General features: G+C 39.6%; 1 protein-coding gene across 5 annotated transcripts in view; it reads left to right on the top strand.

Annotated features, from left to right (window-relative positions):
- The window catches only part of LOC131929467 (uncharacterized), a 43,829-nt gene extending 31,520 nt beyond the window's left edge, over positions 1 to 12,309 (top strand). For 4 of the 5 annotated variants that reach the window (XM_059285702.1, XM_059285701.1, XM_059285703.1 and 1 more), the window contains exons 4-8: positions 1,608 to 1,712; positions 3,521 to 3,715; positions 4,871 to 5,080; positions 6,529 to 7,171; positions 10,628 to 12,309. In XM_059285702.1, coding sequence (XP_059141685.1) covers positions 1,608 to 1,712; positions 3,521 to 3,715; positions 4,871 to 5,080; positions 6,529 to 7,171; positions 10,628 to 11,454 — 1,980 coding nt within the window. In that variant the 3' untranslated portion in view covers positions 11,455 to 12,309. The remainder of the gene's footprint in view (positions 1 to 1,607; positions 1,713 to 3,520; positions 3,716 to 4,870; positions 5,081 to 6,528; positions 7,172 to 10,627) is intronic. The other variant, XM_059285705.1, reaches the window with a different exon arrangement.
- The last annotated feature ends 3,208 nt before the right edge of the window (positions 12,310 to 15,517 follow it).

The following is a 15,517-nucleotide window of genomic DNA, read 5'->3' on the forward strand; positions in this document are numbered from 1 at the left end:
ATACAGGTGAGATAAGTAGCGTTGACATATAGGTTAGATAAGCGTCAAAATACAGGTGAGATAAGTGTTAAAATGATGAGATGAGATAAGTTGCTTTAAATACAGGTGAGATGATTTGAGTCTAATTCCCGGTGAGATGGTTAGCGTTAAAATATAGGTGAGATAATTAGCGTAAAATACAGGTGAGATATTAGCGTTAAATACAGGTTAGATTATTAGATTTAAATACAGGTCAGATTATTAGAGTTAAATACAGGTGAGATGATTTGCGTTAAATACAGGGTATTTATAAAAACATGTGAAACATGTAGAAATGTTGATATTTAAATTGCCTTTTTTTCACACAATGTAATGTACATGTATTATGTAATTAATGTGTTAAACAATGTTATGTTCGCGTGTGTGTAATGAATGTATGTAACCAGTATGTAATTAATGTATGTAATCAGTATTTATTGAAGTAATATAACCCATATGTAATGAATGTATGTAACCAGTATGTAATGAAGTTATATAACCAATATATAATGAATGTATGTAACCAGTATGTAATGAATGTATGTAACCATTATGTAATCAATGTATGTAACCAGTATGTAATGAATGTATGTAACCAGTATGTAATGAATGTATGTAATGAATGTATGTAATGAATGTATGTAATCAATGTATGTAACCATTATGTAATCAATGTATGTAACCAGTATGTAATGAATGTATGTAACCAGTATGTAATGAATGTATGTAATGAATGTATGTAATCAATGTATGTAACCAGTATGTAATGAATGTATATAAAATGCGTGTAATGAATGTATGTAACCAGTATATAATGAACGTATGTAACCAGTATGTATTGAAGTTATATAACCAATATATAATGAATGTATGTAACCAGTATGTAATGAATGTATGTAATGAATGTATGTAATGAATGTATGTAATCAATGTATGTAACCAACATGTAATCAATGTATGTAACCAGTATGTAATGAATGTATGTAACCAGTATGTAATGAATGTATGTAATGAATGTATGTAATCAATGTATGTAACCAGTATGTAATGAATGTATATAAAATGCGTGTAATGAATGTATGTAACCAGTATATAATGAACGTATGTAACCAGTATGTAATGAAGTTATATAACCAATATATAATGAATGTATGTAACCAGTATGTAATGAAGTTATATAACCAATATATAATGAATGTATGTAACCAGTATGTAATGAATGTATGTAACCATTATGTAATCAATGTATGTAATCAGTATGTAGTGAATGTATGTAACCAGTATGTAATGAATGTATGTTATGAATGTATGTAACCAACATGTAATCAATGTATGTAACCAGTATGTAATCAATGTATGTAACCAGTATGTAATCAATGTATGTAACCAGTATGTAATGAAGTTATATAACCATTATGTAATCAATGTATGTAACCAGTATGTAATCAATGTATGTAACCATTATATAATGAAGTAATATAACCTGTTTGTAATGAATGTATGTAACCAGTATGTAATGAATGTATGTAACCAGTATGTAATCAATGTATGTAACCAGTATGTAATCAATGTATGTAACCATCACACAGCTGAAGGAGGAAGTGAAGCCGGCCCTGTATATCAGGTGTTCTCACAGTCTGGAGACAGTACCCGTGTATGAGGACATCGGCATCACACACAGGAAGATGTGCGAGGTGGGTGTGGCTTGGGGGGCACGGGGGGCAGCTTGATCAGGGGGTGGGGAAAATGGTATAGGGGTCATTTTCATAAGCAGTGTTTCTTCCAGACTTTTTTCTCCGGGGGGGGGGGGGGGGGGGGCACTTGAAATTTTCGGGGGGGGGGGGGGGGGGGGGAGGCGGTAAACTTTCTTCGGGGGGCGGACACTGTTAAAAGTATATATTTTCTATATAAATTATATAAATTTCATTTCGTTAGTGGGGGCGGTAAAAAAATTTCGGGTGGGCTTTGCCCCCCCCCCCCGAAGAGATGCCTGAAAGAAACTCTGTTCATAAGGGTTGGGGAAATAGGAATGGAGGGGTCATTTTTATTAGGGAGTATATTGGTCATCCATAGCTCTCCATCCTTAATTGTCTCGTTGGCCCTCCTTTACTGGTGTGCTATTTTGGTCCGTTTTTATTCTTTTAAAAAACAAAACATCTACTACATGTTGAGCCAATGTTTAGGACTACGAAAAATTAAATTCAGGCAGCATACGTAGTTTCTTAGTTTAAACAAACAATTTAATTAATTGCGGGGTTTTAATTGGGGCCCCTAATTAGGACTCAGACTATGCAAATCAACGAAAAACCAATACTTGGTTCGTTACATATTTGTTTTATTGGCACTTCAACACCCTCGTATTTAAATCATTAAAACATTTTTTGTTAAATCATTAAAACATGCCGCGCTGAAACAACTAATCTGATAAGTCAGCTAATGAAACCTGGCCTGAAACACACAATCAACACCAGTAAGCCAGATGAATTAGGTGTGATTAGCGCCCTTCTGTGTCAGAGGCGATAGGAAACATGACGTACCTGACGTAGTACAAACAGTAATGAATTTATATAATTCTTCTGTGTTACGTGGTCAGAGGGTTTCATTATAATACGAACCTTGTATACATTATATATAAACAAGTTTGATATTTTAAACACCATGTATCGCATTTAATGTAATACAAAATATCTATGGATGCGCCCACTTTTCAAGCAATCAAGAGGGATATATATATATATATATATATATATATATATATATATATATATATATATATATATATATATATATATATATATATATACTGGTCTATTTAATTAAATTAAACTAAGATAATTAAGACACCGTCGCAACTCAAACCTGGGTTTAGGGTTTCTTCCAGGCATCTCTCCGGGGAGGTGGCCATACGTCCCGGAGCACATCCAGGGAGCCCCTCCCCCCTCCTCCTTCTACATCCCACTGAACAAAATAGAGAGAATAATTCTTTTTTTACACAGAAAACATACACTGAAAATTTTAACTGCGCCCCTCTGAAGTTTAATGTGACCCCTACCCTCCTCCGTAGAAAAAAATTGCAAGAAGCTTTGTTTGAGGGGTCTGTCGCTTGAAATAGCTTAAAAATGAATTATTATTTTTTAAAGAATAATTTCAACACTTCGATGCTAGTGGTCGTACAAAATGTACATCCGACATTACTCTTGAAATTAAATATAACAAATGAAGTAGAAACTCAGCATCATCTAGTAACCAGCAGCTACCACCTCAGTGTTTCTTCCAGACATTTTTCTCCGGGGGGGGCACTTGAAATCTTCGGGGGGGCGGTAAACTTTCTTCGGGGGGGCGGACACTGTTAAAAGTATATATTTTCTATATAAATTATATAAATTTCATTTCGTTCGGGGGGGCGGTAAAAATTTTTCGGGGGGGCTTCGCCCCCCCGAAGAGATGCCTGGAAGAAACTCTGTACCACCTATCAACTTAATTTCTATAACGTCTGTCACAGATACGGAGCATCGCCTCAATGAAATCCGGCCTGCCAGTCGGAATCTTTCGTCTGACGACAGCGGACGGACGGGAGATGTATGACACACACAGTCTGGACGACTACGGGGTGGACATCGGTCATACAATCTTGCTGGAGAACTGGGACGGATGGAACGAGTTTTTAAACCTGGCCATCATGGGCTTTACTCCACAGGTAAGGGGGGCATGATGGGTTTTACTCCACAGGTGAGGGGCCATCATGGGCTTTACTCCACAGGTAAGGGGCCATCATGGGCTTTACTCCACAGGTGAGGGGCCATCATGGGTTTTACTCCACAGGTGAGGGGGGCATGATGGGCTTTACTCCACAGGTGAGTAGCCATCATGGGCTTTACTCCACAGGTGAGGGGCCATCATGGGTTTTACTCCACAGGTGAGTGGGCATTATGGGCTTTAACAGGTGAAAGGTTATCATGGGCTTTACTCAAAGGTGAGGGGCCATCATGGGTTTTACTCCACAGGTGAGGGGCCATCATGGGTTTTTTTCTACAGGTGGGGAGACATTATGGGTTTTACTGTATAGGTGGGGGGGGGCGACATGGGTTTTACTGTCCAGGCGAAGGGCCACCGTGGATTTTAAGACACAGATAAGTGGACATCATGGGTTTTACTCCACATGTGGGGGGAGCATTCATGGGCTTTAAGTTACAGGAGGGGGGGGGGCTATAATGGGCTTTGTTTACTGATAGGTGACCATCATGAGCAATGTATAGTTTCTACAAATTGTCTCAAACTATTGATTTTGTAATAAACGCTACGATACAATAGACTTGATCGCTGCTATAGTTTAGACTCATTGATCAACACGCTATACAACAAGGAAACACTACTGAGAGCCTGTGTTGACATCCCTAACTTCAAACTCTACAATTAAAAATGTGTTCGAAGATGTGTATTAGTGTCTGATGTGTGTCGTTTCCTCTGTGTCTGCTGTGTGTGTCGTGTGCTGTCTGATGTGTGTAGTGTGTTCTATGTATGATGTGTGTCGTGTGCTCCATGTCTGATTTGTGTCGTGTGCTCCATATCTGATGTGTGTCGTGTGCTCTGTTCTATGTCTGTGTTTGATGTGTGTAGTGTTCTAGATTTTATATGTGTGTAGTGTGTAGTGTGTTCTAGATTTTATATGTGTGTCGTGTGCTCTACACAGGTCACCTCCGTGTCTGATGTGTGTAGTGTGTAGTATGTAGTGTGTTCTTGATTTCATATGTGTGTCGTGTGCTCTACACAGGTCACCTCCGTGTCTGATGTGTGTAGTGTGTAGTATGTAGTGTGTTCTTGATTTCATATGTGTGTCGTGTGCTCTACACAGGTCATCTCCCAGCTGAGTGACGAAGATGTGCTGGCCAGGTACCAGATGAAAGTCGCCCTTTTCATCGCCGCCCACTTCGGTCACGTTGACTTGGCCAAGTGCCTGCTCCGCCTGGGGTGCCGGGCGGGTGAGGGGACGGGGTACCACCCCGCCCGGTCCTGGTGTCAGGTGGGTACCCGCAGCTCCACCGGTGGTCCCTGGGATGAACAGGTACATTTCCGTTTGAGGGTACCATGCAGTGTTCTAGCGTATTGGTCTCTCTCTCTCTCTCTCTCTCTCTCTCTCTCTCTCTCTCTCTCTCTCTCTCGCTGTATCCCATTGCCTAACTGTAAATGTAAATTGCAGTGGCATCGATGTGTATGTGACTTTTGAAATTTTGATATTGTAAACGCAGAGCTTCACGAGCGCTGGGGCGCAAATAGCTAAACTTATTCGGGAGACAACTTTCATTGGTGTGTGTGTGGGGGGGGGGGGGGGTAACACCTGACTACGCCACTGAGTCTTACACCCAAGTTCTAACCCTATCACCGAACAGTTTAATGCGAGTCAGCATGCTACTGTTACCCCGGGTGCGTGTACTATACGGCAGGGTGGTTAGCATGATAGACATTGGGATTATCAAGCGGCTTATTATTTTTAGCGCAATTTCCATTCTGGAGAATTGCGTTTATTAACCCGTCATTTCTGGATGTATGAATGTATGAATGAATGGATGGATGGATGGATGTATGTGTGTCCGCAGCTTTAAGTCGTATCTCCTCCTCAACGAAGCAATATCGATGACTAGTTCCAAAAGCAATTATGTTAAGCAAGTTACGAGGATGAACATAGGCCATAAAAATTACGGGTTTCTTTCATGGATTTCCCGGAAAAGCCAAAAAACCTCGAAAAAAAGCAGTTTTTGGCCCATATCTCGGCAACCAGACCACTTAGCGACTTGAAACATGTACCAATCGATTCCTGCCATAATTTAGAACAATATTGCCGAAGAAAGTTTTCAAAAATATCCTTTCGTTCGGTCACAAATAATTTTTTGAATTAATTAAAATTTGGACCGAATTAGTAAGCATATTTATCCAACCACACCACACGCGTCATCACGTTCAATAGCTGCGCCATCACGTTCAATGGCTGCGTCATCACATTCAGTAGGCGCGCAATGGTTTTTAGTCATGTAACTCTATTGTAAATAAAACATGTAAAATACTGAAAAAAAATTTAATAAAAAACGTTTTAATAACTACCCAATGGTTTTACTAACCCTGCTCTTGATTTACGCTACGACAGAGCTATTTTTAGATAACATAAGGAAATTGCGCTTAAATGTCACTAGACTTTTTAATTAACTTGTTTTAATATATAATTGGCTTAAGTAAAATTTCCTTTTGAATTAATGGACGATTTAAATTAACTAGCCGTTACTCTTTTCTTGAATTATCCATCCAACTAAATTTACAAACCATTAGTAGTAGCGGAATGGCCGCCCCTGCTAAATAAAAATTATCCAAACTCTTGATTAACTTTATTTCGGGAAAAAGACAATTAAAAAAAAAAGATTCTTCGTTCAATTAATAATTTTGAAAATGTGTTGCTATATTTTTATCGATTACCTTTAATTTAATACATAATTCAAATGGTGTTGTTTTTTCATCCTACAGGAGAACGGCCACAAAGACAGTCTCAAAAGCCCCGTCCACGAGGCGACCCTATACGGGCAGCTTGGCGTCCTGCGGCTCTTCGTCAACCACGATATCACCTGCCTCAAGGCCAAGGACGCAGACGGCCTTGAACCCATCAACCTCGCGCTGCGTCACAACATCCGGAACTGCGCCTCGTTCCTGTTGACGAAACAATGGACCAAAGTCCCGCTGACGAGGTCGTACTCCGTCCATCTCGGGACCTTCGCGTCCATCAAAAACTGGTGCGAGCGCGCGAAGGAGCAGGTTCTACTCAAACACGGACTGAGCAAATCTTCAATCAACCGTCGTATTTTCCATCCCGGTCCCATGGTCGGGCATGGGGTCTTCGTGGACGGGTATTCCCCCAGCCCTATGAACGGGAAACCCAAAGCTCAGCTACAAAGGGAGAGTAGGGACTTGAAAGAGGAGGATAAATTGAACCAGAGGTCAACTTGGGTTGAGAGGTCGTCCGTGACGTCAGTCGACGACCCTGAGAGTTATTTTAAATCCATCATGGCCGCTGAGAGGAAGTCGTTGCAGAAAGGTCAAGGGAGGTACCAGTTGCGGTGGGGGAAGACGATGAACGAGACCAAATCGGTGAATAGCTTCGCCAAAGTCAAAGGTGAGTTTTGTTTGGATTTTTATTTTATGTTATTTAGTTTGAGGGACGGAGTGGTCTAGCGGTAGAGAGCTGGACTGCTAATCCGTAAGTCTGGCGTTCGAATCCGGGTTTCAAATCAGTAGACCGTCCCTGAGTCCACCCAACTCTGATGGGTACATATTTCACGGTAGGGAAATTAAAGGCGGCTGGGCATAGTGCTGATCACACTATCTCTTTATATGCCGAGGTCAAAGAAACAAGTGAACTCTACTTCACTTGCACCATAGACCGTCAGGTTTGAAAGGAAACTTTACTTTTACTTTAGTTTGCCATCATCTCGTACATTTCAGTTGTTATTGAATAGTAAAGGGGCCGCGGGTGACACCATTTTAAAAATTGCAAATTTGAAAGGGAAAAATAGCTTTGTTGAGTCTTCTTCTTCTTCGTTGTAATGTTGGACGGCATTTCCTCTAGCACAATTAAGTATTACGTGTCAACTTGTTATGTGCCATTTATAACATTTATTCTGATTTCAGCCTGCTTTTCTTTTTTGGATTTGCTCCCATAGCCTTTGTCTAACCAACAACAAACTACGAAGCAATAGTTGTTTAATTTTGGAGTTGTCTCTCCTAGATGTGTTGCTGTCCCCAGCTAACGAGCCTCATCTACCCGGGGGTTGAAACTCGGGATATTTTGATTTAGCAAGCATGAGCTTTACCATCCCGATCAGACTGACCACTGTTTTGCTGAGTGTTTTTTTAATGGTTGATTTTAATCATATGTATAATTAATTGATTAGAGGTGTGGTGACAACCCATATATACATTGACTTTAAAACTGTCCTTTTTTCCATTTCAATTAATAATTGCTGGATTTAACTACATATTTAATTACAGAACATAGATATTGGGGTGGGGGGGGGGGGGTCAGGTGGAAAAGAGCTTAATCGATTGTGTTAATTGTGCACCAATTGATCTCGCCTGATACAAGAATGAGTGGGTGTGGTGTGGGAGTGGCACCGAATTAAACGGCCCTGCAAACCAAAAACAAATATTAATTATAATTTCAAATAAAAAATCAACACTTCCCTCCCCTCCACATCTTTAGGAAAAAAAAACCAGACCCACCTTCTAAATAACGTTACATTTCAGACTACCACTTACATTGCAACTTTTTTTAAAAACAAAATTCTCATATTTATTTCTAAAATAGATCTATGAACTAACGACTTGAAATAATATTAACGAGCCGACCCGCTGCGTATCATACGCCGCTATTTTGTTGTTTTTTTTTTCTACTTTTCAGTAATTTATAATTTGTGAATTCGACAGTACCAATGCTGCCACAGAAAATATTTGCTTAAAAACACTAACCCCCCCCCCCCTACGTGAAAGCAGCCTCCTCTTAGTTACCTCCTCTAAGTTTAAAATATTCCAAACTAAATTATCTGCCCCTAATAGCCGTCACCAAACCCGTCTTAATGATTGTAAAATGTAAACAGCGTGACCACAGCTCACCAGACAATGTGGGGGTGGGGTGGGGGTGGTAGTGATAGTGATAGAGAGAAAGAGAGGGGACTGCAAGGAGGCGCTTGCAGCTTGTTTTCTAACGGCCCCCAGAAGAGAATTATATATATAGATATTGATACATTTTCTAATAACGTTTACACAATTTTTTTTTTAAATGCGAAATATTACTAGATTTTTGGCCTGTGTGTAAAGAAATAAATATCTAATATTGTCTTCATATAAATGCATTTAAAGGCTGTAATTATAAAAAGTACACTACAAGTTTTTATAACAAATAAAAATATGAGAACTTAAACATAACGTTATAGCTATGGATTCAACATTTCCCCTCAGCTCTTATAGAATGTGACACTGTGCTCTCAGTAAGGTCACTGACCTAGGCTTAGAAGGATTCGGTGGCATCGCTATGTTGGGTATCACCCGGTGCGGCACCTCATGGTGTCATTCCCCCCCCCCCTTTTTTTTCTCTGTCACGTCTTCCCCCCCCCCCCGTAAAAACTTTAAAGTGTTCACATTTAATACTAACGATATTCATCTATAGTCGGTTGTTAATACAGCTGGGTGTAGCATTGTTTTATTTATATTTTGCATGTTTACGTCATGGTGTCACCCCCCCCCCCTCCCATGTCGGGATCGTCATTATATACTTTAAATACTTTTTAACTCTAATTAACCATTCATTGAACTGGCAAAAAAAAAACATTTATTCTATATATCTTGCATTTTATTTGTCTTTGTGTCACACCCCCCCCCCCCAAATGGTGTCACCCGGTGCGGTCCGCACCCCCCGACCCCGCCTCGCCTCTGGAAGGATTGTCAGTGTTTAGTAATGGCCGTAAATGTCTGTTTGTCATGATTTTAATGGGGCCCGTCTGTAATGTTGTCTGAACGTGCAGGGTGTCAACAGTTGTGTGCTCAGTGTGTTGTGTCAGCGTGACCTTAACATGACGTTTTAATGTGAGTGGTTAGTGCCCCTGTTTTGTAGAAGTTCGGTTAATGGATTGTCAAGGTGGTGTCAGTGACATGGGGGGGGGGGGGGGAGGGAGGAGACGGGAACTGACGTTAGTGGTTTTTCATACTGGGCTGTCTTTGGTGTCATACAGGGCTGTTTTTGGGATTCTAGGTGCAGTGTTTCTTCCAGACTTTTTTTTCTGGGGGGGGGGGGGGGGAGGCACTTGAAATTTTCGGGGGAGCGGACTAAAATTTCGGGGGGGGGGGGAGGGGTAGGGGGACACTGTTAAAAGTATATATTTTCTATATAAATTCCATTTTGGTCGGTGGGAGGGTGTGGAGGGGGGCGGGCGGTAGACTTTCTTTGGTCAGATGCCTGGAAGAATCTGTCTGGGTGTCTGGTCTCATACAGGGCTGTCTTTGGGGTCATACAGGGCTGTCTTTGGTGTCATACAGGGCTGTCTTTGGTGTCATACAGGGCTGTCTTTGGTCTCATACAGGGCTGTCTTTGGTCTCATACAGGGCTGTCTTTGGTGTCATACAGGGCTGTCTTTGGTGTCATACAGGGCTGTCTTTGGTGTCATACAGGGCTGTCTTTGGGGTCATACAGGGCTGTCTTTGGTCTCATACAGGGCTGTCTTTGGTCTCATACAGGGCTGTCTTTGGTGTCATACAGGGCTGTCTTTGGGGTCATACAGGGCTGTCTTTGGTCTCATACAGGGCTGTCTTTGGTCTCATACAGGGCTGTCTTTGGTCTCATACAGGGCTGTCTCTGGTCTCATATAGGGCTGTCTTTGGTCTCATATAGGGCTGTCTTTGGTCTCATATAGGGCTGTCTTTGGTCTCATACAGGGCTGTCTGACAAATCTGGTCTGGATTAAAAACAAAAAATGTATTAAAGTGCGAAGATTTTATTGGTTTGTTAAGTTGTAAAGTAGCCCCTAACATTAAACAAGATTCTTTACATTTTTCTTACCCCTTCTTTTTATATATACAGCCGAGGTGAAAAAAACAGCAGGAAATGACGTCACACACAGACGACTGGCTGGAGACACGCCTGCTGAGGCTGCTGACCAAACGTCAGACGTTTTCAAGAGCAGGTTTCCCGCCATCACGGGAGCCAATCGAAACGTCACTGTCTACCACGAGGCGAAGGTCAACGTGCCGCTCAGCCAATCAGATGCCGAGAAAAACGATGACGTCGGAACACAAACTCAAAAAGGTGAAATCAGATTGGTGAAAAACTCAAAGAACGCTTTTTTCGTCACGTCACATCTTCGGAAGGATGTAAACGGGGTAGAAAATCAGCTGACTGGCAATGTGGCGGTTGCTATGGAAACAAACGACACAAACAAACCAGACGCTTGCGTCAGCGTCATGTCTGACAAAAGCAGAGACGTGCCCAAAAATGGGAAACCAAACATCGATCCAGCCGTCGTATCGGGAGTATCGCAGATGGGAAGTGACGTCACGGATGACGCAAGCAGCCAGGGGAGGCAATCACGCCGGCGGCGCAGGGGGAAGATTTCGAACGCCATGTTGTTGTCGAGGGCGAAATCAAGCGAGGGTCCCATCCCCCTGCCGCTGATCAGCCACGAGCAGGCGCGCAGGCCTTTCTTCTACCACCAAGGTCAGAGAGAGGAGGAGTTTCTGGAGAAGACCCTGAAGCTGGTCAGCAAGTACAAGGGCGATTCCAGCCGAGAGAGGGCCATCAAAACACTGACCATGGCCAACTCGTTTAAAGGGAAACCGTGGCTGAGTCAGGTGAGGGTGGCCTTGAGCGTGTCGAACAATTCGTTGAAGCGTAGCGTCTGTGAGATGTAGGTTTCAACCGTGAAACTTGTCAGTGGAGGCTACAGCGGTGAAACTTGTTAGTGGGCTACAGCGGTGAAACTTGTCAGTGGGCTACAGCGGTGAAACTTGTCAGTGGGCTACAGCGGTGAAACTTGTCAGTGGGCTACAGCGGTGAAACTTGTCAGTGGGCTACAGCGGTGAAACTTGTCAGTGGGCTACAGCGGTGAAACTTGTCAGTGGAGGCTACAGCGGTGAAACTTGTCAGTGGGCTACAGCGGTGAAACTTGTTAGTGGAGGCTACAGCGGTGAAACTTGTCAGTGGGCTACAGCGGTGAAACTTGTCAGTGGGCTACAGCGGTGAAACTTGTCAGTGGAGGCTACAGCGGTGAAACTTGTCAGTGGGCTACAGCGGTGAAACTTGTTAGTGGAGGCTACAGCGGTGAAACTTGTCAGTGGGCTACAGCGGTGAAACTTGTCAGTGGGCTACAGCGGTGAAACTTGTCAGTGGAGGCTACACCATGGAACTTGTCAGTGGGCTACAGCTGTGAAACTTGTCAGTGGTGAATTGGGCTACAACAGGGAAACTTGTCAGTGGTTAATTGGGCTACAACAGGGAAACTTGTCAGTGGTAAATTGGGCTACAACAGGGAAACTTGTCAGTGGTAAATTGGGCTACAACAGGGAAACTTGTCAGTGGTGAAGTGAGTTACAGCGGTCAGTGGTAAAGTGGGATACACTAGTATAATTTGTTTGTAGTAAATTGGGCTACAACAGGGAAACTTGTCAGTGGTTAATTGGGCTACAACAGGGAAACTTGTCAGTGGTAAATTGGGCTACAACAGGGAAACTTGTCAGTGGTGAAGTGAGCTACAGCGGTCAGTGGTAAAGTGGGATACACTAGTATAATTTGTTTGTAGTAAATTGGGCTACAACAGGGAAACTTGTCAGTGGTTAATTGGGCTACAACAGGGAAACTTGTCAGTGGTGAAGTGAGCTACAGCGGTCAGTGGTAAAGTGGGATACACTAGTATAATTTGTTAGTAGTAAAATGGGCTACAACAGGATTTTTTGTTGGTTAGGTGGGATACGATAGTAGACCTATGTGTTAATGTTAAAGTTGGATACAACAGTGAAACTTGTCAGTAATAAAGTGGGCTACAAGAGTATAATTTGTTAATGTTAAAGTTGGATACAACAGTGAAACTTGTCAGTAATAAAGTGGGCTACAAGAGTATAATTTGTTAATGTTAAAGTTGGATATATCAGGGAAACGTATCAGTAGTAAATTGGGCTAAAACAAGGAACCTTGTCAGTGGTAAATTGGGCTACAGCAGGGAAATTTGTCAGTGGTAAATTGGGCTACAAGAGTACAATTTGTTAATGTTAAATACAACAATGAAACTTGTTAGCGATAAACACTAATGAGTAACGGTGTCGGATCTATAAAAAAAATTGGATGTAAATTTTTACTTTCTGTCACCAGTTTGCAACGCTTATCTGGCCAGTTCGTCAGTTGTAAAATTTAAAAATGTTTCATTTTTGTTAAAAGCTGGACAAAACACTTTCATTCTTAATCACTTTATTATACCTAGGTTCACACACTTTATTATAAATCTAGATTGAACATAATTTTGAATGTTTTTTTTTACTCCTAATGCTTTAATATTGTTACTTATTCATATTTTATACACAATAATAAAATGCATTGTTTCTATTTTATTAAAAATATTTAATATTGTTAGTCCTGAGTTGTCTCCATTTGTTAACCATACTGTTGGGACTACCGCAACCTTAATGGGAAAAATACGGTCATGTTTTAAAATCTCATTTGATTGTATATTAATCATTATTTTTTTTTAAAAAAAAGCTATTATTATAATTTATATAAAATAAGGGGGACATCCATAGATGACCCGGTAATTTGGACGCGTTTACCCCCCCCCCCCCCCCATCGTCATAAAATGTCAGCCCCCCTCCCCCCCCCTAAAATGACTTCTTCACACCTCAGCTTACAAACCCCCCCCCCCCCCTTAAAACTGGTGTTTTTTTTAAACGTCGAATTCTTTCTAAAATGTCAACATTAAATATATCAAACAATTTCTATTACAATTTATAAAATGCCAAAGTGTGTCGTGACTTCGGGATTCCAAGAGCAACTGGTTATTTAAGAAAGTTTTTGTTTTGTTCTGTTCACTTAAAAACTAATTTTTTTAACATGTATAGGCTTTTTTTCCTCTATATTTGTTTCTTTTTTAATGAAAAGCGGCAGATTAGTGTTGAAGATTGCCATTTTGTAGCAAACAGATTAAAAGAAAGAAAGGTGACTTAAAATATGAACACAACATTTCTTTCTTTTTAAATAGAAATTTATTTTCACCAATAATACAGGCACAGGAATGTGCACAACACAACGAAATACAGACTTGCCACATAAGAATGTCTGAAATACAGACTTGCCACATAAGAATTTCTCACACAAAATGCTGAAGTATGGAGCTGCCAAAAGAGACCCACAAGAAATACTTCAACTATAAAATATGTCAATAATTCATGTTTTATGCTTCAAATTTGTTTAAAACTGTATCACATAAGTACAATAATTAACACAATATTGAGTTAAATAATTTGAAAAATGTAACACAGGGAAATATAAGCAACAATCAATAAGTTAATCAGAATCACATAGGTATGAAAATGATTCATATACTCTGTTTCTGAAAACATTGTTCAATATATCATTGCACCTTTAATATTTTAAGTGGTCGAGAAATGCAAATAGGCAAATACCAATTTTCAAAAACTGTTGCCAGATTAAAAAAAAAAAAATAATGTTACATTTTTGTAATATTTCTTAAAATGTCTTATACATAATTAATTAACCATAGAATTTATCAACTAAATAGAATTTGTATTGTGGTTTTCATAAATATTTTTACATTTCGCTTCCAAGTTTTCCAGTGTAGAAAAGCTGCTAGCAATGAAAAACTGAAACCTCTAATCCTTGTTAACAAAAGAAAATAAATTATTTTTTCAACATCGGCAACTCTAATTAAATAAATTACTCTGCAGAAATTCAACAACTATTATTTTCATGAAGAAGCATGGGACTAAATGCACATAATCCCTCAGCAGTGAATATGTTCACTATGTAATGCAGTCAACAAGTGTATCAGTAACATCCCAGATTATGTAACAATTGACGTTACTATACACTTTATAATGCAGGATACACAACAGGATTTTTGCAACAGACAGGATACTTGACAATACAAAATTCTTATAAAATTAGGATTACAAAACTTCAATGATAAAATTATTAAAATATTGAGAATAAAAGGTCAAACTCACACCAATATTTTTCTATTTTTCTTAAAAGTAAAAAAATGAAACAAGCTGCAAAGAAAAAATTAAAACAAAATATTCTTTAAAACTCTCTTCAAGATAACAGCATTTTTCTTTTCATAAATTGAGTTATTCTTAAAATGAACATTTGTATTAAAATATTCTTTAGAAATGAAAATTAAAACAAATTACATGGTTTTAACTTAGCTAGCAGTCACATTAAAAAATTTAAAATGTGCTTAGAGAATCTGCTTAATACAGACTTCAACACAATGGAAAAATTAAGGGGAAATAAAACCAATAATGATTACAAGCATACAAGTATTCAATTAATTTTTTTAAAATTCTTATATTATTCTGAATACTGTTCTAAAATAATGTGATTGTTGTCATCATTTTGGTAAACATGTTCTAGGTCAATATGACCCAAAAAAAAGAACTAAATACCGGAATCAAACGTTTAATTTTTTTATAATGCTTTAAGTAGAATCTCATTTCATATCAAAATGTCTATACAGTTATCGACTGAATGTATTTTATGGTAACAAAATTGTTACAACAAACTTGGAGTATGATTGTGTTGAGAAGGAAACCATGTAATTCAAGATACAATGCTAGTCAATAGTTTAACATGTGAATACCCTGCTCAAAATTTTTTTAAAAAAGTGAACAACACATTTGAGGCAGCAGTTTAAAATTGATAAAATAAAACTAGAAATACTTTGCGAGGACATGAAGCCATTAGATGCAA

This window comes from Physella acuta, unplaced genomic scaffold (assembly GCF_028476545.2).
Source record: "Physella acuta isolate Inbredline_101_S28 unplaced genomic scaffold, ASM2847654v3 ptg001636l, whole genome shotgun sequence".
Classification (NCBI taxonomy): domain Eukaryota; kingdom Metazoa; phylum Mollusca; class Gastropoda; family Physidae; genus Physella; species Physella acuta.